The following is a 25,666-nucleotide window of genomic DNA, read 5'->3' as shown; positions in this document are numbered from 1 at the left end:
CATAATATACGTTGTGTGGACATGTTAGATGCAGCAGCACACACACACACACACACACAGACACACACACGCAGGTCGAGGTCAGGGCTAAGGAAACACTTAACGCTGCTGTCGGATGAAACCTGAGCCGCTCCTCGTCCGTTTCTTCACATGTCTCCAAACACGACATATACAGAAGTGACATTTGTCATTTGTTGTCATTTTTAATTTATTTATTCTACTTCACATTATTTGTCCTCCACGTTGAGCTGCAGAATGTGAGCTCCCCATTCGATCTGCTCGTTCTTTTATTTTCACCCATTAATAAATTGCTTCTCAGTGGGCGACGCCCTTTGACCTTTAACCTTTAACCGTACAAGACCAAAGAATATTTTTCATTTTCATTCTTTTATTGAGTGTTTTTCAGTTTATTCATAGCAAACCTTTATTATTGAATATGTAAGTTGTGTCTGGATGTAGAGTTTCAGTCGAGCAGCCAGAGAGGAGACTTGTTATCCAACCACAGATGTGTAATTATTTAAAGTAAAGACGTTTGGCCTCAGCAGGGTTAGGGTTAGGGTAAGGGTTAGGGTTAGGGTTAGGTTAGGATTGGGGTTTGAAAGGTGACCTGAGACATCACGGAGCCTCCTCACCCGGCTGCTGTCACTTGACTTCTGCTAAAGAGCAACTCTCCCAAAATAACACCACAGTGATCTTACATTAATGGAGTTTGTTGTCCTTTGCTAATGTACCTTCTATTTATTCATTTCCAGTTTGCTTTGCCTTCCATCACATCCAGCAAATGTCCCCTGCAGGCTCCCGTATCGACCCTCTAAAAGCTGCTGTGAAACCTGAGAGCTCAGCTGCGGCGTTAAAGCCTGATCTGAAAACAGCCTTCAGTGGGATCAATGGTGGATGTACTCCATGCTAAACATTTCCCATCATGCCTTGTTTGTTCTGTCTGCGTGGAGCCGCCCCCCCCCCCCCCTCCCGGTGCTTCATGTTAGAGGGCATGAAAACAAACGTGGCGCCCGATCCGCTTCCTTCCAGGCGAGCAGATCTGAGGCGACAGCAGGAAACGTTCAGGAAACAGATTCACCCTGATATAAACAGAAACAGATCCAGTTCTCAAACGAGCCGAGTCCCACCTGCTCCTTCACTGTCACAGATCGAAAACCCAACAGATCCAACCTGAAAGCTAATTGAAAGTCAAATTCTGACTTTATTCAGGAATTGTCCTTATTTGTTCTTATCCGATCTGTTTTGACTCTTAATGAATCATTGGTCCGGTTCTTATTTTGGTGGTTGAACAGTGTCGCTCTGTCGTTCACCTGCAGATTCTCTTCATGTACATTTATCTCAGATGAAACTGTGTGAGGGGGGGGGGGGGGGGGTAGTATTTAGGCTCATCAGCGTAACGTGTGACTCTTCAGATTGGAAAGGAAATTAAATTAAGATCCCTCTTTCTCTCTTGATATCCCACCGAGGCAATTTTCCAACTCTCTGGTGCTCAGTGAAATCCTCTCAGACGGGGGTCGCAGGGAATAAAATAAACCTTTATTAAATATCAGCTAATATACGTTAGCTTGGGACTTGGTGAAGGACTTCAGCAAATGACTGGAGGTGAACTGTTCCTGTGCTTTGTCTGAGGAGAAGATCCCTCAGCGACGGTTCCTCTGAGCTGGTGAACAGAAGCACTCCAGACCTCAGGAGGTTGTTCTGGCGAGCGGTGGCTGCTGTCTCTCAGATGCACTCGATAACAAATGAATGGCTGCGCTCCTGAAAAGCTTAAGTGCCTTTGGTGCGGCGGCGGCGTCCGAGCCAAACCGACGCTCCACAGAACCTGGTGTTGAGGAAACTTTCATATATGAAGCCCCAAAAAGAGGAGAAGGAGAATATGACTTCTGTTTCTTAACGGACTTTGAAACGATGAAATGCAGAGTTTGTGTCTGACCAGCTGAGGTTTCACTCGCGTTCAGAAAAAAGCAGGAGTCCAGTTTTAATCTTCCTCATTTGAGAGCAATGTAATTGGTCATAATGGCTGAAGATAAATGCATCAAGTCCGAATCATGTGTTGAATAAAAGATGAGCGTCCTGAGTCGTGGTTCCCGTAAGGCAAATGGATGAAATGTCAGGCCAGCGTTTAAGGTCACTGTGGCTCTGTGAAGAGGCGTCTGGTTCAGGGATTCACGAGTCGCTCGGGTTCCTCTTCTCAGTTTGTGGAAGAAAACATGAATTCTGGTGACCATGTTTTCAGTTTCAGTCAGATTTGAGTTTCCAGTGAGGTACATGACTCAGGCTGCTGATCACGACTCTCTAACACTTTTCTGTTCCTCTGCATCAGAGACATCCAGACATGTGAACAGGATATTTCAAGCTCACCACCAGGGAACGGTTTCAGATTTGGTCCAAACGTTCAGGTGGATTCACAGATGACCTGATTCAATTGTGGAGGTCAAAGGTCACAGTGAGCTGATACAGATGTTCACCGATACTGATATTTACCAAGGTGATGGATTATTGATGTCATTGATTAGTTTCTTTACCGAATTCCTACTAAAAGTTAAAGGTCAGGGGTGCAGAGGAGGGGACCAATCAGGAAGCAGAGGTGGGAACACCTGTGTGGGCGGAGTCTGTGGGAAACTCCGAATCTAAAGTGAACTTTTCTCTTCTTTGTTCTCTAGACAACTTCTACAAAGTGGAAGGAGCCAAGGATGCCTTAATCTGCGGGAACAGCAGTGACGCAGGGTGAGTGCACGTTTTCTGTGATACACGTGTTTGTTTGTGCACGTGTGAGCTGCTGGAGCCTCCCCCTGGTGGACGTCATGTGAAGCTCCACGAGTCTCCTGCTGAGTTGTGTAGTCGTTGTTCTGGCCTCAGTGTGTTGAACGCTGTAAACTTGTGTTGTATTTATGTGTTTAAAGTGTTTAAAGTACACACTGACTCCTCTCTGAGATATTTGATGTTTGGAGTTGATTATGAAATGATCTTCATTGTTTTATAAGCGATGACATCACCAGCTCTCTGATCCTCGTGAGGTTTCCCAGTGTGATTACTCCGACTCCATGTGGACACACAAACATTCGAGGGTTGTGTGATACATGTTGTTTCTGCTGAGTCGTGACCTCACGCCGTGAGAAGGATGACATGACTGTTGACGAGCTGATGACACTCTGGAACCTTGAAATGGACATTTGTCTATTTGATTGACATTTTATAAAGACTAAACAATTAAGTGTCCATAAGGAACTCCATAGTATTGATTGGCTGCAGAGGAGATGCTGTGAGTGTCTTATCTCTGCTGTGTGTTGTCGTCCGAGGCTGAATTCAGATTCACACACTGACACGTCACTGTGGGATTCTAAAGGAGGATTCAGAGTTTTTTATTCAACATGTGTAACTTTTCTGCTTTAAAGCGCAGAACTGTGTTTCCAGCTGTTTGTGTTGTCAGTGTGAACAACAAAGAAATCAGGTTGGATCCAGCTCAGCTCTCTAACCTCACGAATGTCAAGCAAACACACGAGGAGTTGAGATATTTTTGGCAATATTGATCCTGTAGTGATCCGGTATTGTATTGGTTGTGTTGTTGTGTTTACGGTGGTGTGTATTTGTTTGTTAACACGGCTTCATGTGAGAAACCAATCGTTTAAAACCTTCAATATCTCTTCACGATGTTGGAAGCTCAGAAAGTTTCATTCAGGGACCTTTGGAAAGTGGACATTCCGATAATGCTCAGTTTTTACGTTTGTGGATGTGATAACTGGTGATAGATGTAATGTAGGTTTCTCATCTTTGACCTCATTGTTCAAAGACAAACAACTTAAATCTTTTCTGTAATTTTTAAAATGGCCTGTGACGTTCGTCTGTTGTTTCTTGTTAAGTCGCTGAAGTTTTCAGTTGCGTTCGAGCCTCCGGTGACAAAACGTAGCTTCTCGTGTCTCGTCATCGGTTTTGAGTCTTGCTGCCGGTGCCGTGTCCTGCAGTGTGGTGAGACATGTCAGAGAGGACGTCCACGCTGAGAGCAGGACGCTGATGGACGCTGACGGACACGATGACAGGATCCTGTGTCTGTGAAAAAGACTCTGTCAGCCAAATCAAAGTGGTGCTGCCTTCGGGAAAACAAGTGAGCCTGAAGCTAGCGCTGGTGAAACGCATCTAAAGATTCAAACACAGCGGGCGAACTGACACGGGACAGAAAGAAGAAGAAGAAGAAGAAGAAGAAGAAGAAGAACGAGAGAGAGGGAGGTTCAGGAGAGGTGAAGCAGAACCGAGAAGATACAGAGAGAAACAAGTTTACACAGGAAGATGATGGACAGAGGAGTAATCGAGGAGACAGGAGGAGGAGAAGGAGGGAGCGGAAAAAGAGAAACAGAAGGAGAGGACGATGGAACAGTGGCAAAAGAGAGCGAAGAGAAATAACAGAGGAAAGAAGAAAAAGGGGATGAGAGAGAGAAAACCTAAAGTAGAGGGAATGAGGAGAGAGACAGAATGGTTCAGGAAAACACAGGATGGTTTGAGAAGAAGAGAAAACCAGAGGAAGTAAAGGAAAAGAAGAGATGAAGAGAAGGACAACAACAAAAAGTGACACTGAAGAAAACGGTGAATAAAAGAGACTGAAGAATATAATCAGGGAAGGAATGGATGAGAAAGAAAGGATTAGGTAAATCAGGGGGAGGAGTTAAAATTTAGATTCTGTCTTTGGGGAGGAGAGGAGTTCTCCAGTCAGGTGTCATGACATCACTGCAGAGGAAGAGGGCGCAATAACATGAGGTCAAAGGTCAAAGGGATGAACGTGTTTCTACGATGGAAGCCGAGGGAGGACGGTCGTTGGCTCCTCATTGGTCATCTGAGGACTCAACTTTGACAACAGAGCACAAAGTCGTTGTTCCTGAACTTAAATCCAATTCAGCCTGTGATTATCAGCCGTAATATTTTACCCATCCGAGGTAGACTCACTGTGAGACGATGATCTGTTCTCCTGTCGGAGTCTGAATTATCTGAACTGGGTTTTAGGAACCCACAGTAAAGCGTGTTTCCTGTCTCAGCATCGGGACGTGGATCACGCTGGTTGACGTTCTGCGGTTGTGAAGTTATATCAGCAGTGACTCAGCATCTGGTGGAATCTGAGGTTTTAGCCCAGAGAGACGCTGCTGGAGGACGAGCGAGAGAGAGAGAGAGAGAGAGAGAGAGAGGCCGATGAGCGAGCGAGCAGTGATGACAGTGATGTTGATCAAGGGTTGTTTGCTTTCTGCGCTGAAGCTGCTCGGCTTCACGCATGATGCTGATTCGCCCGGCCCCAGGGCAAAGGTCAGTGAGCTAACCCACTCTGACACACACACTGACACACTGTGACTCGTACAACCAGCCTCACACACACACAGACACACACTCACCACAGTGTGATTTCAAGGTTAGCATCATCTCACTTCTTCAAATCAGAAAACTGCTCTTATTAGCTTTGTCTTGTAGCGTCACATGAAATGTTCTTTAGAGAATACTGTTTATCTTCTCTTAGATCTTTTCTGTTGGACTTAATTCAATTTAACTGTGAACAAGTCAAACCTCAGGTCTCTTTGTGGAATTGATCAGAAAACCTGTGAACATCTGGCTTTGGTCTGCAATGGTCTTTATCATGAGTGGATGTTTCACAGGAGACATATTCTCTCATCTTCAGGTTCATTATTCTAACTAATGTTCTGACTCTAAACTGTTTACGAGCTCTAATGCTCAGAAACACATCGCTCTCCTCAGACTGTGTGTTGCTGCTGCTCCTCACTTCAGCCTCTGTCTCAAACACTTGGTTTTAGCTCCTGCCTCTTTAAGACCCCCCCCCCCCCACCCCCCCTGATGAACCCCTTACCGAGTATGTAAAGTCGGCCTCTGTTTTCAAATCACCTGACTTTGAGGGGTGTGTGTCTGACCAGCTGCTGGGCGTGGATTATGTAAACATGGGCTGGATCACATCTCACACGTTATCGTGGTTTGAACCAGAAAGGTAGAAGGTACCACTTCAGCAGACTGAGATCTCTCTGGACCTGGTTTACTCGTCTCCTCTGGAGTCTGAAGTGGTGTGAATCTGCTGCGTCATGATTCATAAAGGCGGTTTCCATATATTGTATTTGTTTCCTCGTGGTCACATGGAGATCAATGGTCTGCAGATAAATCTCCGACTGTTCAGACCTGAAATCAAGCTGACACAGTGAACGATGGAAGCTCACTGACTGGATGGAGTTCAGTCGTCGGTCAGTGAGTGGAGCCAATCACGGCCGGCTTCAGCTGAAATACCGTTAATTAGCCCGAAACTGCCTGGAGAGAGAAAAGGATGAAAATACAGTCAAATCAAATATAACTAACGATGTCATACAGCGTCCATATAAGGAGACGAGAAGATGTGACCTATAAAATATGTGAGTGAGCTCGACCATGTGACCTGTCATCACCCGACAGGATTCTGCTGACATGCCAAGCACACGCCAAGCACACGCCAAGCACACGCCAGGCACACAGCAGCGATAGAGAATGACAGCCGGCCCGACGGGCTGCCTCGTTAGAGGAGCTAATCAGCGGCCGTCATCAATTAAGAGCTCATGTTACAGGAACTCGTTGGCGTACAGCATGTGACCTGTGAGGTGACGTGGCGAGGAAGTGGTTGTGAAACGAGAGCAAGCGAGGCAGGGTGTTTAGAAGCCTGAGACCCCGGAGCCCCCAGAGGCCCCCGGGGGCCTCAGGGGGCCGACTGGGTTTATTCCTGTTCCTGCTGGACGGCATCCAACATCCAGTTCAGCTCATTTATCCTGAATCTGCTTCAATGTGATTAAAAAGGTTTAAATCAGTAAATTATCTTTTTCTCCTGCATTTGAGTCTCTGGCGTTAACGAGTGTGTTTCACTCACAGAATCATTTCTGCCAAAATTTGGCTGAAAAATAAACCGAACACAAAAAACATGTTTTTGAAGACTTGTCCAAAATCCTCAAACACTTTTCCGTCCTCCACAAAAATCCCCTGTTGTATTCAGTGGAGTAGAATGTTATCATTTCACAAGGTGCTTGTGTCTCTGAACACTGAAGGAGGAAACCTCACAGCTCACTGACTCAAACGCTCACAATGAGTCTTTGGGGATTTGAGGAAAGTATTAAACACATGGTGCGTTTTTTTCTTCTCGTTTTCTAACTTAAACTTGGTGGAAAAGAGTGAAATAGTCAGACCCAAATATTTTATATATTATAGTCTCCAATCATTATTTATTTTGTCCCTCCACTGAGTTTCTGAGAAGCAGCAGCAAATCAAAGTGGACGTCCTTCATCTCCTCCTGGGGTCCAGGGTTTTTGTCTATGCATTCTCTTGGTTTGTTGTGAGGTTAAAGACCTGTGGTGGTGATTTAACACGTGAATATCATTTTAAAGCAGGTATCATTTCTATGAAGTTGTTTTTGAAGCCCTGTGATAAGAAGCTGCTGAATCCCTCGATCGCCTGCAGCGGCTAATTTCCCGACGTAACTGGAAAACAACTGGAGCCTTTATTTGTCCGGTAATGTGACAAGAAAATACGAGAGCGAATTGAAAAGGTGGAGGTGCAGCTTTAATCATCATTGACCCAGCTTCCTCTCAGGAAGACGCCGCTGTCATCAGAGCAGTTAGTGAGAAATATGGCCTGACCCGACTCCGAGGAAGGAGCTGCTGCGGGGGTGGATTCCTGGAATACACTGCATCATACAGCTGATATTCATCATCCCATTAGCCTAGCATTCAGTGCTGGTGGTAGGCATGTCGATGCATGACCAACTCTATGTGTGTGTGTGTGTGTGTTTGTGTGTGTGTGTGTGTGTGTGTGTGTGTGCGTGTGTTTGTGTGTTCCATTAAATTAGTCCAGCGTCCAACGATCCTTTTCCAGCTCTGTGCGTTTGTGAGCTTAGTCTCTGCTGCTGGAAGTCGCCATGTTGACGCATCTGCAACTGTGCCTGTGTCAAAGTGTGTGTGTGTGTGTGTGTGTGTTTGTTTGTGCACGTGTGTCATAAAGCTCTCAGCGAACCCCCCCCCCCCCCAATCTTTATGAATGGTTATAACATTATGTTAAAAGCTGCACTGATCAATAACTCGACTACAATATTGAAAACATTTTTCAAAATGGGGGTTGATTTTGACTGAGTGCACAGTTGTGTGTGTGGGTGTGTGTGTGTGAGAGAGAGAATGTGTGTGTGTGTGTTCTTGTGTGTGTGTTGAGTTTGAGTTACGAGCTCTCTGGGAGGCTGAATGTGACATCTGTCTAATGTTCAGCCAAAGACACAAAAGAGGCTTCCACCACCTAAACGCTGGTCCACAGGGAGATAACTGTGTGTGTGTGTGTGTTTGTGTGTGTGTGTGTGTGTGTGTGTGTGTGTGTGTGTGTTGAGAACTGGCAGGTCTAAAGCGTTTATGGTCTTTTTGTTTTTTTCTCAGTACTAAAGCACTAAAGGAAAATTAACTTTAGTGATTTCCCATTTTATTTCTGCGCAGTGGAGCAGTTTGATTTGTGTTAGATATAAAGTAGATATATTATTATATATACCATCAGTGCTACTCCAAGTACTCCTACAAAACGGATTTTACCACTATTACCAGTGTGTGTACTTCAGTCACAGGTTCGTTCACTTTAGATAAAATGAAGTTTGGAGAAGGTTCAACTCCACGGACGTTGAGAGACACAGGATCATTAGACTTGACTCTCTGGTTCGAGGCCGGTACAACACGGAGTATCATGACTCCTCCCAGCCTCCAGGGGGAACCCTTCACACCCCCACCCCGTCACTGAGTGAACTTTGTGGGAGTGAATGGTGGCGATGGAGAAAAGAAACTTAAAGAAACTGGTCGGACTATAAACAGTGATATCTGCTGTCCTCCCCCGAAAAGGCCTAAAATGACCTGCAGCTGCCCCCAGAGGAGAACCGATGGTGAGACAAGACGCCACAGATTCACGAACCTCAGGGTCCGACATCCAGAGACACACAACCATTCACACTCACACCTTCAGTCTAAGAGCATGAAGCTCCTCATTCGAAGACCAGGGACGAGCAGAGATCTGGAACCTTCGTGCTGTGAGGCGACAGCAGGAACCACGGCATCACCGCGCCGCCCATAATGCAAGTAAATGGGAAACAGGATTAGAACCGTCTCATCGCTCTGAGGGAGAACAGAGGAGAGAAAGCAGGTCAGGAGAGACATGGAGTTTAAAACAAACAAATCTGAGATTTATTCCTGGAACGATGAAGAAGAAGAAGAAGAAGAAGAAGAAGAAGAAGAAGAAGAAGAAGAAGAAGAAGAAGAAGAGCAGAGACAGTTCACGGTCGTCTGAGAGTTATCGATCGACGGTGAAGCTGATGGACAGATCCACGCTCGCCTCCATCCCACGTCTTCAGTCCTCGTGGACTCCTCGTCCCGCCGAGACGCCATCGCCCCCCCCGGGCTCTATTTCTGTAGCGTTACCTTATCCACTGTGCTTTAAATCATGTTGGTGAAACGAGCACGACTTAGCACGCTGCACTGTTCCCCGGCAAGTGTCTGAACCAAAGCCAACACAACTTCTCCTTCCCACAGCAGCAACGTAATGAGCCACTCGAGAAGTCGTTTCACACGGATTTCACAGCAGCTCCGAGCCGGTGACAGAATCTCTTCTCTCTCCACAGGTAGACAGCGTTCACATGGCCGGACCTAACACTACGCTGCAGCTCTAAAGGCTCGTTTACGCTCAACGTTAGACACAGAACCAGACGGAGCCTTTTGTATTCAGTTTGCTGAACACTTGCAAATACAGACAAAACGAAGCAGTACCACCGGGAATCATGAGGGGGCAGTGTAATGGTTCCAGTGAGACGACCATAAGACACAAGGAAGAAATGAAAACAACGGCAGCGAGTTTAAAAACCTATAGAAAGAGAACGTTGGTTTAAATATAAAAAATAATTATAATAATGTACTCGACGAGTCACTTGATTCAAACTCCTGATCCTCCACCCACACGAAAGTGTTTTTTGTGCGTCGTTAGCTGTTCGGTAAAGGAAGGACGCATTTCTCAGATCCTCAAAATTGGAACATATTAGTTAACGCAGAATAGAACTCACATACGAGGAGAGTTTCCGCTCGTGCGATGCTCTGTGCACGTGCCTGGTTTATAAGTGCCTCGGTTTAGAAACGAGTTAAACTCATTTCCAGGGCAGCATCGACCTTTTGGCTCTGAGTTTGCCCGGGAGTCTTTTCAGTCAGAGCCCGGAGGCCAAAGATCAACACTGTGCATACTCCACATTCACGTGATTCTCCAATCCACATGAGCTGCCTGTCTGAGCTAATAATAGAAAACTGCTCTTGGATCAGTGTCAGCGAAATGTCCCGTCGACCAAGCGGTACAGAAAATCACTGCTAAGTCCCGGAGGACAACAGAAAGCTCCGGCGTACCGAGCGCCAACACATCTGCGGCAGCGTGAGACCGTGGGCTGGATCCCAGCCGCCAATAAACCGAATAAATACTGAAACTAAAATAATCTCAAATGAAACCTTGACATGTGCATTTCAGCTGAGACCAGCATTCAGAGAACAGGACCTTCAAACTGCTCTCAGCACTAAAGCTTCACGTGAAACCCTCTGAAGGAGCATTGAGACTCTCCACAGGAAACAACTCGCCTGGAGCCGCCGTCTGATGCACCAGTTACTAAAGGTTTCTGTGCAGATAAAAGATCCAGGGCCTGTCCAGGAAAGGTTAAGTGGCCTCGCTTTTGGCTTTTCAGTATGAGAACTGTGCCTGACACATTTTTTCCTCCAGACTAAAGAAACTCTCGGCGGCAGCATTTGGTCTCTGGGACACAAAAGGAGACATAAATAGAAAGATGGCATTTTCTATGACATGTAGTCGACCACGAGCACTGAAAGAATAATGTTCCTCTAAATGTTCGTCTGAAGTGAAACAAGGAGCTGGTGAATCGTAACGTAAAGTTCTTCATGTACATTCGTCAACTGTCTTTTGGAATCGTTGAGGAGTTGTATAGTGTAGTGTATCCACCAATTGATTGTTAAGGTTATTACCTTAACCTTAACAATCACAACTAAAAGCCTAGCCCTGACCTAACCCTGACCTAACCCCCTGACCTAACCCTGACCTAACCCCCTGACCTAACCCTGACCTAACCCTGACCTAACCCTGACCTAACCCTGACCCTTAAAACCATCGAAGGTGTCTTAGAAATGGACACACAAGTACACACACTCATACACACAGAGGTGCAAACCATGCAGAACCAGTAAAAGGCTGAAGTATGGGGACAGACACTCGTCTTTTTTACAGGACAAACGAGTTGTGTAGCTCAGTGACGTGTGGTGATAATGTCATGATCCTGTACTTTAAGGCTGTGAAGAGACGGTGGACGAGCGGACGGTGAAACTCCCGTTGTCTCCTCACAGGATCAGTTCTGAACACGACGACAACCCACTGGAATGTTGACAAATACTTTTCTTGGTAACTGTGAACAAGTCTATCAGTTTGTGTGTGTGAGTGTGTGTGTGTGTGTCTGTGTGTGTCCTTATAAGTGCTGGGTAATCAGGGTGGTTTAGATGTTCTAATGATAACACATTGGAGGCGTCTCTGTTATTAAAGTGACCAAATGTGGTGATCAAAGGGCCACAGACTCACACACACACACACACACACACACACACACACACACAGACACACACACACACACACACACACACACACACACACACAGACACACACACACAGACACACACACACAGTTACCCCTCGGCAGTGATCAAAGCTTCACAGCCCGCTCTGCGATGCTAACAGCTACACAACCCTCCTCGGTAGTATCACTGCTGATCCAGGAGCAGCTGTTGAGATTTTAAAACAGTATTAAAGGATTTTAACGCAGTGAGCGCCACACTGACCTCAACGTGAAGCTGTAACCCCCCCGTCCTAAGGTCCTCTGAACGACCTCTGACCTCTGGCTGCTGTTTCATGCATCAACAGTTGTAATAAAAATGAATGAACGAATGAAAACAGTAAACCTGTGACCAGTGGAATGATACAAACTAGAATTCTGTAGAATCAGGAATCATGTTCAGTTCTGGCTTTGATTCAAAGGAAACCAGTTCTTACAGCTGGATCTCCTCGGGCCCGGTTAGCTCCAGGCTAAATGTTAGCATGTTAACGTATGTTAGCTTCAGAACGTACAAGTTTGATTTGTTTGTGAAAAATGAGATTAGATTACAGGATGAGACGACGAGGTCATATCAGACTAGACCTGAGGTGGACTAGAGATTAGAATTAACTCAACTGTAAATGGCAAGATTCCATAATATCATGATGAACTATATTATAATGTGGTGAGAAGAGATGATTATAACTCGAGGGATCAGATGTTTGTTAGAAGAAGAAGTGGTGATGATGAAACTTGTCAGAGGGACTGAGGTGAAGCTGCAGTGTGTTTGTGTCCTGATCAGGTGTGTGAAGTAACATGGAAAATCCACACACACACCAAACACACACACACACACACACACACACACACACAACACACTCCCCTCATCACAAAACTGTTTCCCCCGGCAACTAGCCCTGGGATACGGTTGCTATAGCGATGCTAAGTACTCTCTTCCTCCCGGACTCGAGTTTACCTGAGTGTCATAATTAGAGACGTGTGTGTGTGTGTGTGTGTCTGTGTGTGTGTGTGTGTGTGTCTGTGCACAGGACGTGGGTCATAGGGAACAGCTTGGAATGGCTGGGGAAACATGAACTGAATAAACACACAGAAGGAGAGAAACCCCCAGGATGTTTGTTTGTCTCTGTGTCTCCTTCTGTCTCGTGTCTTTTAATAAGGACTCGTTCACACCTGGTTCAGAGCTTCAGACTCTTCAGTTCAGTGTGAACCTGAACATCAGGTGTGAACGGTTCCTCAGAGCAGACCCAGAGTTCTGGGTCTGGATCAAACTGAACCAGGTTCTGTTGGTTTGCAGTGAAGACACTTTGTTGGACAGTTTGGACTTTTGACCAATCACAGGAAGTAGAGACAGAATTAAACAAGAAGAAGATGAAGAGGAAGAGGAAGAGGAAGAGGAAGCAGCTTCTTCACCTCTGATGATATAATGTTTGAACCACGAGGACGTTTTCATTCTTTTCCTTCATTTAAACTAAAACAACCAGCTGTACATTTACAGTGTGAAACCAAAACTAACCAATCAAATTATTTTTTTCAATTTTTTTTAAAGAACCTGAAAACCTCAGTCAGCTTCTTACTGGGAGCCATGAACTTTATTATTATCATTATAAGTGATAGTATTAATAAACATATTCATTTTGAACCTTTCAAAGAAACAGTTTCAAAGAGTTTATATTGAAATAATAATAATAATAATAAATAACCACAAAATATTCACCTTAATATTTTAACAAACAAATCCTCACAGGTTTTCCAGTTGTTCTCGAATAAGATTGTTTGTTAATCAGTTTTTGATAGAGTTAATTGATTATTTTATTTTGTATTTGTTGAGGTGGACACAAATCACCTGGTGACGTTTCCACTCTGAAGTTTGAAACAATAAACATCCGACCAGGCTCAGCTGGTCACAGGTTTATTAATATTCAGTTCAATACAATAATTCACTCAGTTTTAGATCAAATTCAATTTCCCTGTTTCTGTTTTCTCAAAATGAATCAAAGTCTGGTTTAGTGTGAACAGAGCAGACACAAATGTTGGTCAGTCTGTGTGTGTGTGTGTGTGTTTGTGTGTGTATAAGTGCTGGCCTGAGGGGCCACCTTTTAGTGAGAGCGGGGGGGTCTGAAGTGGCGTCCCTCCATTAACACAAACAGAGGTGTGTGTGAGAGATAACTGCTGGCTCTCACACCCTGACACCTCACTCACACACACACACACACACACACACACACACACACACTCAGCCTCCTGTCTGCGTTTTCCCCTCCTTACAACACAAGCACACTCACACACACACTCGGTCAACCCATCCTACACACTTCACATCCACTCTCCACACTCACATGCCACCACGTTGACTCACATGCCAGGAGATGGATTGATGTGGAGGAATGACACATGCACGTGTGTGTGTGTGTGTATCTGTGTGTGTGTGTGTGTGTGTCTGTGTGTGTGTGTGTGTGTGGTGGACACAGTGGCCTTGCTCAGAGTTGGTGTCAGTCTAACTGGCATCAAGATGACTGGTTAGTCATATTCCTGTGTGTGTGTGTGTTGACCTCATCCACTGTGTTATCAGTGTACCATTCCATTGTGTGTGTGTGTGTGTGTGTGTGTGTGTGTGTGTTTCAGCTGCTCTTACCGTAGATCCAGTGTATCATCAGCTACGTGCAGGTCCTGATTGAATTATCATTGACTCTTGTTACCGTACCCCTTGCTATTGTTCCTTAGACGTCCCGTAAAGTTTTTATCAACCTTTAACGACATTAACAACAACACACGCGTGTTGTTATCATGACGACTCAGAAGCCCACTGATGTGTGTTTTTACTGACATGTGCTCCAGTCGATTTCTTTACCGTAATATTTGTAGAGGCAGTGCAGTTTTATTGTGTTAAACTTGGCTGGTGTTTCTGTGACGTCCATGAAAACAGCCACTTAGTTTCTGATCATGAGACATTAGCTGCTGCTCGACGTCTCCAAACATCTGAGATCCTTCCCACTGAACCTGGAACTTCCTGTAACAATGACTGTAAGAGTCGGACCCAACAACCTGCTGCTGCTGCTTCACAGACACTCACTCATTCTCCAGATTCATGTCCTAGAACTTCTGAAGAAGACAGAACTTTCACAAGCTCCATGTTTGGTTCCGTCTTCTTCTGTGAGTGAATCTTATGAAAGTGTTTAGTTTATTTACACGTGGATGAATTACCAGGAACCAGCTTCCACCGAACGATGTGTGGTGAGGGGAACATGAATCCTGGCAGGTTTGGTCTGTGATGACTCAGAGAGAGCTCGCTGCTTTAAAGCTTCCCAGCTGCTGATGCTGCGGCGGCGGCGGCGGCCCTGCGGGGGCGGTGCCAGCCGGGACAGGTCAAGGCAGTGGGCTTGTGACTTCAGGGTGGTCGGTTTGAATCCCCAGATAGCGTCTGCACAGCGGCAACCTTTTGTGTGACTCAGCATGAGGCCGGTGTGTGAGTCAGAGCTTTGTTTCAGGTCCTCGTCTTCAGACATCACAACGATCTGATGCATAAATGTGGGGAATTAAAAGTGTGTGTGTGTGTGTTTGTGTGTGTGTGTTGCAGGAAGTGCCCGGATGGGTTTGAATGCCTGAAGGCAGGAAGGAACCCGAACTACGGCTACACCAGCTTCGACAGCTTCGGCTGGGCTTTCCTGTCTCTGTTCCGCCTGATGACTCAGGACTACTGGGAGAACCTCTACCACCAGGTAATGCTCCTCACGGGAACATGTGAGGATCTACTGAACGATCCAGAGCCAAACGTTGTCCTGTGGAAACTAGATGTTCCCTCCCGTCCCTGGGGAGTCGAGAAGGTGCATGTTGATGTCTTTCCTTCCATCGTGGTCTATCTGTTAGAAAAGGATTTGGGACTGAATCAAACTTCGGAGACGGACAATCGTGTGATTTTGTTATATTGCCGTCCCTACAGGGTTCGTCCTACATCTGTGTGTTAATACTGGATATTGTGTGTGTGTGTGTGTGTGTGTGTGTGTGTGTGTGTGTGTGCAGACGCTGCGCTCGGCCGGTAAGACCTACATGGTGTTTTTCGTGGTGGTGATCTTCCTGGGCTCCTTCTACCTGGTCAACCTCATCCTGGCCGTCGTTGCGATGGCGTACGAGGAGCAGAACCAGGCGACCATCGCCGAGGCGTCCCAGAAGGAGCGAGAGTTCCAGCAGGCGATGGAGCGGCTGAAGAAGGAGCAACAGGTAGCGACCTGGAATTAACTGGAGTTTGTCTTTATACGTAATCCGAGATTTATCCAGAACTTTTTCTGTGCACCTGAATGCATCTTAAGTCACTAAATGAACATCAGCTGTTTTGAAGAAGACTTGAAACAAGAGACTGAGACACAAACTCCTGAGGGACATGTTTACTGACGTTATAAAGTGAGAAGTAGAGTCGTTTTCTAAAGACTTCTATAGAAACTACCAGTGGAGGCGCCCCCTGCTGGTCAGTACACAGAAGACAGCTTCACTCTCTGGACCCTTAGTCGAGACAGTTTCATAAATGGTCAGTTGACTGAAGAGCAGAATGTTTTTTGTTAAGGAAACTGGTTCATGTTTAAGAATAAGTGGAATAAAGTGATAATATGAAATATCATGATTTTAGAAAGTCACACATGATTAGTTCAAGGACCGTTGGAAATCGAGTTCCTTTCTGGTTTTATAAAGAAACGTCACACTTGTTTATTTCTTCCACCAGGTTTCCACCCAAAAGGTTCAAGACTCGGACTCGCTGATGTCACCTGACCTGTCGCCCTTCGGGCCGCCACTGGACGGCCTGGAGGAGCGGAGGCGGAGCCAAGCGTTGGTGGGAGTGGCCGACGTGGAGTCCAACCTATCAGAGGAGAAGCTGCTGCAGGTGGACATGACGGACGGGGGAAAGGTGAGCGAGGAGGAGTCTGGACGTCTTGTCATTTCATGTTGCAGTGGGTTTCACTCTCCCTCTCCTCCTCCAGCCGCTCCACCCCCTCCTCGCTCGCTCCTTCTCCTCGAGGACCCGGCGGAGCAGTCAGGTCTCCTCCATCTTCAACTTCCGTCTGAGGAGCCGGGGGTCGGACGGGGAGATGGCGGACGACGAGTACAGTGTCCCGGGGGACGTGGTGGAGGGGGCCGGCAGCCGGACCTACAGCGGGGGCACCTTCAGCGGCATCCTGCCCCACCCCTGGCCCAAACGGAGACCGAGCACCTACAGCACCAACAGCAGGAGCTCCCAGGTGAGATGATCCCACCTCACCCACTCATCCTCTGTGTCAGGTCCCACTCCAGAGACTGGCTTCATGTGTGTGTGTGTGTGTCTGTGTGTGTGTGTGTGTGTGTGTGTGTCTGTGTGTGTGTGTGTGTGTGTGTTTGTGTTTCCAGGTGTTTTATCCAACTCTAAACATTAACGGGAAGCTGTTTGTTGCAATGGACCAAAACGGGGTTTCCCCACCGCCCCTGCAAGGGCAGCTGCCGGCCTGCACCATGGAGAAGGTCAAGGAGGAGAGTGTGAGTACTGTTGTGTGTGTGTGTGTATGTGTGTGTGTGTTTGTGTGTGTGTGTGTATGTGTGTGTGTCAGTGTGTCGCAGTGGAAACAATGGTGAACCCTGCAGCCACTCAACACTCAGACATGTGAATCATGAATATGTGCTTTGCATAACTCTACTCTGATATCATGGGCTAAACACACACACTCAATCACTCACACACTCACACACTCACACACTCACATACACACACACACACACACACACAGACAAACGCATAGTGCCACAGCAATGGCATCATGGGCTAAAGCCCCACATACCAGGCACATTACTTAGGTGTCCATCCTTTACACACGCACACACAAACACACACACACAGGCACACACACACAGGCACACAGGCACATAGGCACAGACACACACACAAACACACACACACACACACACACACACACACACAAACACACAAACACACACAGGCACAACGGCACACAGGCACAGACGTACACACACACACAGACACACACACACTTCTCCTCGCCTGTGGAGGCAGATGGAAGACGTGTCCTGCTCCGTCAGGACAGAAGTCACTTTAATTTTATTTATTTTATTTATATTAAACATGAGAGGTCAACACATAAACATATAATCATACAAAGAATAGTTTGGTTTAGAAGTTTTGAATTTAACATTTGCTCAGTGAGTGATGTTGTTCAGAGGTTTTGTTCTCATTGACCAGACAGAGCGTCGGCTCATTGAAAACTTTCTCTTTCATTTCTCAGAGAATAATTTATGAATTTAAAATCAACGTGTGATTTTCTGCAGTTTGATAGAACTGAATGTCGGGCCTCTGTGAATTATAAGATGAGTTAAACATTCTGATGGTCCAGGCTCGTGTCCTGAGGAAATGTTCGATATCTGAACGTCTCTGAAAGAAACAGTGAAGCACATCACGTATCTAAATGGTTGAGGGGTCAGATGTGATTGTGTGTTTGTGCCCCCCCCCCCCCCCCCCCGCGCTCCACCGGTGTGTGAGCAGATCTCAGAGCTGACTCCGTGTTGGGAGTGAAATGCAGCTTCCCTCTGACCAGCAGCTGGAGTTTGGCTCGATCACTGTAGCATCATGTCACATTATGCTGCTCGGACTGAGACGAGGTTCTATCTCTGAGCACAGCTGCTCTGGGTGTTGAAACCATCTCACATCATGTCTACACAGGCTGTGAGGAGAGCACAGCACCATCATGAGACCAGAGGGTTAGCATGAGGATCAGCTCGTCAGCAACAACAGGATCAAAGATTCTACAAATTAAAATTCTGCTGTAAACTATGTTTTAATGTAAAATGCAGCCTGAGGTAAAACATTATCATCTGTAGAAAAGTTCCTGTGCTTCAGATTGAACCAGTTCTGCAAAGTCCGTCCTCACGAAGCTCAGACTCTGGTTTCAGGGGCTCAGATCATTCAATGAACATCTGTATGGTTGTGTAGAAGAGGTAAACTTCATGGCAGCTGTACTGGATTATATTTGACTGTACAGGGGAATAAAACAAACTCACCACTTCTTCTTCCTCTTATATAAGCGTGGAGGTCTGGGGCCGGCTGTCAGCAGGTGGAGGTGACTGAGCACCTCCAGGCTGGAGCTGCTGTGAACAGCAGAATTAAAATAAATGTAATCCCTGATGACGCCGAGCTGTCTGCTTCTCCTCTCCAGGAGCAAAGATAAACCTGACGGCACATCTGAGCGCCGCGGATTCCTGTGACACTGAACACACCGTCCACCCAGAGCCATTTCAACCAAGGCTGCAAACAACCATCACTCTTTAAAAGTGTGAATTGATTTCATCCTCACAAATAGACAAAATAAAATAGATTTTTAAACATGAGATCTTATAAAGAAACATTTCACACAACAGTCTCTTTATGAACATTTACATTTTGATTTTTAAACATTGAGCTGAGATTGTGGAAAAAAGTTCTCTGATAAAACATAAACTATCTTTTCTCACGTTTAATATAAATGAATTAACAGCATAGCAGAAAGTAAACAATGTTTTAGTCTTATAAGAAAGTTCCAGAGACTTTTCTTCGTGCAGTTCGTGGCTGAGGAGAACCTGTGAGGGGGGGGGGGGGGGGGAGCTCTGAGTTCATGTTTTGACAAGAAGTATTATTTCTGCCTCGTGTCCATGAAGCTCACGGACCTGACGTGTGGAGTGGGAGGGGGGGGGGAGCACCTTCAAATCTCACCATAGCAACCCACAGCGGCTAACACAAGCTAAATTAGTCCACCACTGGCGGCTGTGTGTGCGTGTGTGTGTGTGTGTGTGTTTCCTTGGTGCTTCCCTGCCTAGCACGCAGACAGGATGTAGGCGTCGTGGTGGGCGGCGACCTTCAGGCCCACACGTTGCTTCTCATTGGAGGAGCAGTTACCAGGAAATGTTATGTAATCACCCCGGAGTGAAACAGGTTCATCTGAGTCCAGAACTCTCCTGAGGCCGAACTTCATCTCAGTGAATCCACGTCGAGCAGCCGGCCACCGTCAGAACTTCATTTAAAACAGGACGCAGGTTTTTAAAGAGTTGGAGGAACGGGGAGAATTCAGAAGAATCTGAATAAACGTATTAAAAAAACTGAATAGTGATTGACAGGATGCCACACACTTAATTCCAGCTCCTGGTTCAGGTGGCAGCCATCGTCCATCTCTGGAGTGTTCCTCAGAGCTGGAGGATGTGCTGAGGCATGATGGGATAGATATTTATAAATATATAACCTGTCCCATGGCCTCCTTCCTCCCAGGTGGATGTGACCAGGAAAACCTCGGGGGAGATATTCGTCTGGGTCGTGACCTCGTCAGGAACTAACTCCACTTGTTGATTTCCTGTTGATCATTCAGTTTAATTAAAGGCTTCAGTTTGAGACACACACACACACACACACACACACACACACACACATGCACCTGACAGAAATGTGTGATGTTATCCCCGTGGCAGCAGATAAGTGGACATCCTCTCGTAGTGATGAATGAACCTTGAAGATGTGAGATGATGTCATCTATGTGTGTGTGAGTCTGGAGTTGTGCGTTGAACTGAAGGTCCTCGATCTGGGTTAAAGACGGATGGACAGTATCTATTGATGGATGAAACAATAGATACTGATGGACGTGATATAAGTGATATAACTAGAAGCTGTGTGTCCCCCGCTCTGTCCCAGGTCCCCACGTCCAGCACCGAGCTCAGCACCATGCTGCTGCCTCGGCCTTCGTCCACACAGGGCTCCGAGCGGAGGGGGAGGGCGCTCAGCGCGGCCAGCTACCTCACAGACGCCATGGAAGGTGAGCAGCAACTGCATCACTGATGCATTGTGGGTTAAAATGAATGAACACAGACGGTAGATTTGTCTTTCATTTGGAGTTTTTAAACCTGACATCCAGTGAATATAGTAACAGCATCCATCACTCTACTCAAAGTGAATTTTCAGTGATATCAACATAACATTACATTTTCTGACTTTTGACCTCAGACTGTGTGAACTTGTGTGTGAAAGTGTAAATGTATTTGTCTGAATTGTTGTGTACCTGTATCTGTATCAGTGTGTGTTGCTGCTCCAACCAACCTCAGGGGAGCACTGGGTTTGTTTGTGCGAGAGTCGGAAAGTGAGAGAGTGATATCCTGGATACCTTCGTAAACATGAGATCATTACGTGTATGTGTGTGTGTGTGTGTGTGTGTGTGTGTGTGTGTGTGTGTGTGTTGCTGAGTCACTGTCCCCTGGGCAGTGGCTGCTCTTATAGAACAGATCATGACATAGGAAAATACAGAAACTCTCTGCTGTGCATCCCCCCCCCCCCTCCCTCCTTCCCTCGGCTCCGCCTTTTATCACCTCCACCAATGGAGTGTGATCATCTCCTCGCTGCTGGTCAGCAGGTCACCAGTGAACTTGGCGGAGGGAGAAGATCGAGTTCAGGATTTTTTGCTGATCCAAATAAAAATCTGGGTCCAGTGAATTAAACGTGTTTCATAAGGAGTTGAGTCTGGGTGGAGTTTATATTAAAATAATAATTTTCCTGTTTATCTCAGACTCCACATGTCGTCCGAAGTACCTGATCCAGGCACATTTCCTCTTCCTCATTATTCACCTCCTCTCCATCATTACCTGACTCCTTCTTTCCACTCTGTGCTGCAGAGCTGGAGGAGGCCCACAAGAGGTGCCACCCCTGCTGGTACACCTTCGCCCACCGCTACCTGGTGTGGGAGTGCAGCCCCTCCTGGCTGCGGCTGAAGGAGCTGGTGAACATCATGGTGATGGACCCCTTCCTGGACCTGGCCATCACCGTCTGCATCGTCCTCAACACGCTCTTCATGGCCATGGAGCACTACCCCATGACCGACGAGTTCAACGGCATGCTGAGCATCGGGAACCTGGTGAGTGGGAGGCCTGGGAGGAGGCTGTGGTGTTTAAATGACGGGAGAAGAGCTGGTTTGATTTGTGTTGTAGGTCTTGTGTCTCAGTTTGTCAGAGGTCACTCGATGTTTCCCTGCTCCTCTGTGGTTCCTCCTCTGCTGCTGCTAACAGCTGAGCCCACACATTAGTTGTAGTTGAAGAGAAAGCACGATACTAAACATCCTGAACTTCACTGGGTACTTTGTGGTTGATGATGTAGAATCCAGATTGTCTGCACAGTACGACTTTGAAACATCACCGAACACCACTCACTCAGCTAGATAGTGATGAATTAATGAGTAGAGATATCTGAGGGTTGTGAAGATGAGGACTGTGCATATAACAGCGTCAGACTTCAAAGTGTGTGTCTGTTGATTCTGGAGGTTTTCCTGAGGTACAGTGTGATGTTGTGATGAATCTTGCCTGCGTCTATCTTGCAGATTTTTGTGTTTGGAAACCGTGTGTGTGCGATAAACACACTTCAGGGGAGTTGAAGAGGCTGAAGTGTGAACAGGACCGTTTGGGGAGATGCTCCTTGGACCTTTCAAACCGCCTCAAACCGATTTGTACAATTTAAAAACCTCAGAAATCAGCAGGGAGCAACAGAGTTTATTTGTTTTGTGTGTGTTTGTGGTTTCTTTTGTCTCGAGGTGAGTTTCAGTGTGAGAGCTGACAGAAACGGGTCGGCTAGCTCCAGACCACCGTGACTCAGTCCGCTGCTTCACCCTGCAGGTGCTGATGATCTGACAGCAGCTGATAGGTTGATGCAATATGCTAATTGATTCACCTGAGGTGTGAAAGACCTGCGGCTTAGATCACTGTGCTGATCACACCTGCACACAGACACACACACACAGACACACACAGACACACGCACACACACTCACTCACTCGTGGCTGTTCTGTGATGTCACGTTTCCTCAGCTCAGGCTCCAGCAGCAGTGAGCGGTAGAGAATGGTAATATCGTTTTTAAGTGGCTTCAGGTGGGCCTGCAGCAGTGGTGTCCAATCACTGGAGCTGGGTCTGAAGGTGGACCGCTGTGAGCAAACACAAACTCTAAACATATTCGATGTGAGGTTTTGTTGCTGCTGACGTCTGCTCAGCTTGTTTCTCTGATAACGACTAAAATCTTTCATCTTCTTCGAATAAAAGGTTAAAAACAACCAAATCTGGTTAAAGCAGAATTAAAACGTACATTTCACTCTTCAGACAAACTTCAGTGACACATGCACGAGGAGCTGCCTTGCCCTCAGGTACTTCAGTTGTAGTGAAAGCATGGGAGAATGTCTTCCTCTGCTCATATTGTCTCAGGCAGATTTAGTGCGGTGGTTTCATATGGTCCCTAGCGTTCACACGTCTTCACAGCTTCACACAGGACTCGAACAGTACCAGCGTTCACACAGAACAGCCTCTGGTGCTGCTGCAGCATCGACATCAAACTTCTCCAATTCAATTTAGAGCCGCTCACGTCTCCGATAAGAGCTGAGTCATGTCACCGGGATCCGATTTCAGGCTGGAGACGCCGAGTTCTTCACAGGATGGAGCCGCTAATCCTCACAGATGTTTACATAGCATTTAGCCGGGTGCTTTGACGGACAGGAGAGCCTCTGCTGGGTGTGGGTGTGTGTGTGTTTGTGTTATGTAAGGTGGTGTGTAGAGGATCATGTCGGGACAGGACTGAGCTGACAGAATCAATGTGGACTAATGCTTCCACTGTTTGCTGTTGTTTGTTGTGCTCTTCAGCTTTGGGTTTCACATATCAATATTTCCAGGTCTGTACAGATCTACAGGATACATACCGGTTAGTGGAGGCTTTTATCCCCGTGCATTAAGTGCACTCGTGAGTCTCCACTGATGGATGCTCACTGTGGTTCGGCTGAAACCGATTTCTGTGGAGACAGGTTTGTAATAAACTTATTAGGGAACTTTTGTTTGTCGGTCTTTTCCCTAAGAGAAGACGTCTTGTCTCTCCCATCTGTCCCGCCCCTTGACTCCAGAGGTGCTTCTGCTCTGGAGGACTTCAGGACCTTTTCTGAAGAGACATTTCATCTGCCTCCTCTGAGTGTTGTTAGTCTGAATGAAATATGAGGCTGGAGGTTCGTGCTAATGACGTTTCTATGTCGAGGGACCGAAGCAGAAAGGACGATCGAGGATAGACGTAGTGTGATGTAGGTGTGTGTGTTTGTGTGTGACTTTCGATAAAGGTGTGAGGTTGTTTGGTTATCTCCACTCACACACACAGAGGCCTCTGCTGGATCTGTTATCTAATTTGGTCAGCAGAGTCCTGTCCTTGCTCAGGGGCACTAGGGCAGTTCTAGCAAATGCCAAAACAAGATACCACTGATGAACCGTCGACTGAAAAAGGCGATTTGTTATAAGACCAAAGTGTGTGTGTGTGTGTGTGTTGTGTGTCTATTTGTTTGTGTGTGTGGCTGCGTGTGTGTTTTTGCTGCATCTGCCTGGTGTTGACAAAAATCACGTCTCTCTCTCTTTTACACAAATGCACACACATACACACTCAAAGAGTCCGTGTCATCCCCTGTCTGCTGATGTTACTGTTATTAGCGAGTGCTGATGTCGACACACACACAGACACACACACACACAAACACACACATACACACACAAACACACACAGAGGGAGAGTATCATCCCTCAGTCGACAGGAACACACACTTTCCCACCACAGCTCTGGTTTTTCACAACACAACGACCACGTGCACTGATCCCCTGTGAGGTTCTTCTTCTGGTGGTTTAATAGAAACTGTGTTTGTGTTTCTGATTCTGACTCGAAGCCTTAGTCTGAACCTGGAGACTCAAACACACCAGAGGATTCTTCTTCTTCTCTTTTTATTCATCTCTTCTTCACACTCAAGTCTCTTTTTACAGCCGGATTCAACTCACATTTTTATCTGACTTTTTGTCTTGAGAGAGACTACACACACACACACACACACACACACACACACACACACACACACACACACACAGTGAGAGTGTAAGTGAGAGGGGGGGGTCTCATGATGTCAGTTAGAACAGCGTGATTGTTGAGTAGCTAATCAACGCACTACAGAGTTAATGAGCCCATATAAGAGGATCATCTTTGTGTGTGTGTGTGTGTGTGTGTGTGTGTGTGTGTGTGTGTTATTTTTTGCACCACACACAATAATAGATATGCACATTGTACCAAAGCAAACTGGTTGAGAACCATCACCACACACGTGTGTCACGTAGTCGCTGTCGCATCGAGGATCCCCTCTGTCTGGAACAACAAGCAGGGCGCTAGTGCTAGAACACACACACACACACACACACACACACAGACACACACACACAGACACACACATGATGAAAGGCAGAGCGGGGCTAACCCTGGACGAGCTGAGGTCTGCAGGGAGACGACAGAGAAGCTTAAGAGATCAAAGCCACGAGCAAACAGCTGAGAGGAAGTTTCCTGAAATCACAAACAACATCATGGTCACAGTTTATATCACAACGTCATATTTAATAAACAGCAGGGTTAGCTTCACACCATAATCCTCCGTGGTCAGCTCACATGGTTCAGCTCAGCAAGACAGTTTAACAGAGTTGGGAAGTGAAGTGTCCGGCTCCTGAACGCAGCACGAGTGCTAACCGCTAAGCTAGTCACCAGCTAACAACGAGCTAAGCTACTAAAGCAGAGCGCTCCTTACCACGATCGAAGAGGTAATAACAAGATGAACTGATTGGATCCTGATGGTCAAAGGTCAAAGGTCACACTGACTTAACAGCCATGAGAGCCTCTTTACTGTTCTGATTCAAATACATACACAGTGATGCTAACAGCTTAAAGCTAACAGCCGGTGCTAATGTTAGGAAGTCAGGTCAGGGTTCGTCCCGTTAGTTTTTCACTAGCTGAACTTCCTGTTAGCTTTAAAAAGGCCTGAGTGCCTCAGCTGCGCTGATAGGAAGTGACATGTGTGTGTGTGTGTGTGTGTCTGTGTGTCTGTGTGTGTGTGTGTGTGTGTGAACCTAACCTGGTCTGAAATGTCCTACCTTTTGGCAAACTCTGCCCTTCATTTAGCTTCTGTGTGTGTTTACAGTAAGGTGTG

General features: G+C 46.4%; 1 protein-coding gene across 2 annotated transcripts in view; it reads left to right on the top strand.

Moving 5' to 3' along the window:
- The window catches only part of LOC133932456 (sodium channel protein type 4 subunit alpha-like), a 92,856-nt gene that overhangs the window by 34,146 nt on the left and 33,044 nt on the right, over nucleotides 1-25,666 (top strand). For both annotated transcript variants that reach the window (XM_062379133.1, XM_062379132.1), the window contains 8 exons: nucleotides 2,664-2,727; nucleotides 15,237-15,378; nucleotides 15,680-15,877; nucleotides 16,374-16,556; nucleotides 16,630-16,887; nucleotides 17,033-17,158; nucleotides 20,346-20,466; nucleotides 21,317-21,555. In XM_062379133.1, the coding sequence (XP_062235117.1) occupies nucleotides 2,664-2,727; nucleotides 15,237-15,378; nucleotides 15,680-15,877; nucleotides 16,374-16,556; nucleotides 16,630-16,887; nucleotides 17,033-17,158; nucleotides 20,346-20,466; nucleotides 21,317-21,555 (1,331 nt within the window). The remainder of the gene's footprint in view (nucleotides 1-2,663; nucleotides 2,728-15,236; nucleotides 15,379-15,679; nucleotides 15,878-16,373; nucleotides 16,557-16,629; nucleotides 16,888-17,032; nucleotides 17,159-20,345; nucleotides 20,467-21,316; nucleotides 21,556-25,666) is intronic.

Source organism: Platichthys flesus, chromosome 21 (assembly GCF_949316205.1).
Source record: "Platichthys flesus chromosome 21, fPlaFle2.1, whole genome shotgun sequence".
NCBI lineage: Eukaryota > Metazoa > Chordata > Actinopteri > Pleuronectiformes > Pleuronectidae > Platichthys > Platichthys flesus.
This window is presented reverse-complemented; position numbering and strand designations above follow the sequence as displayed.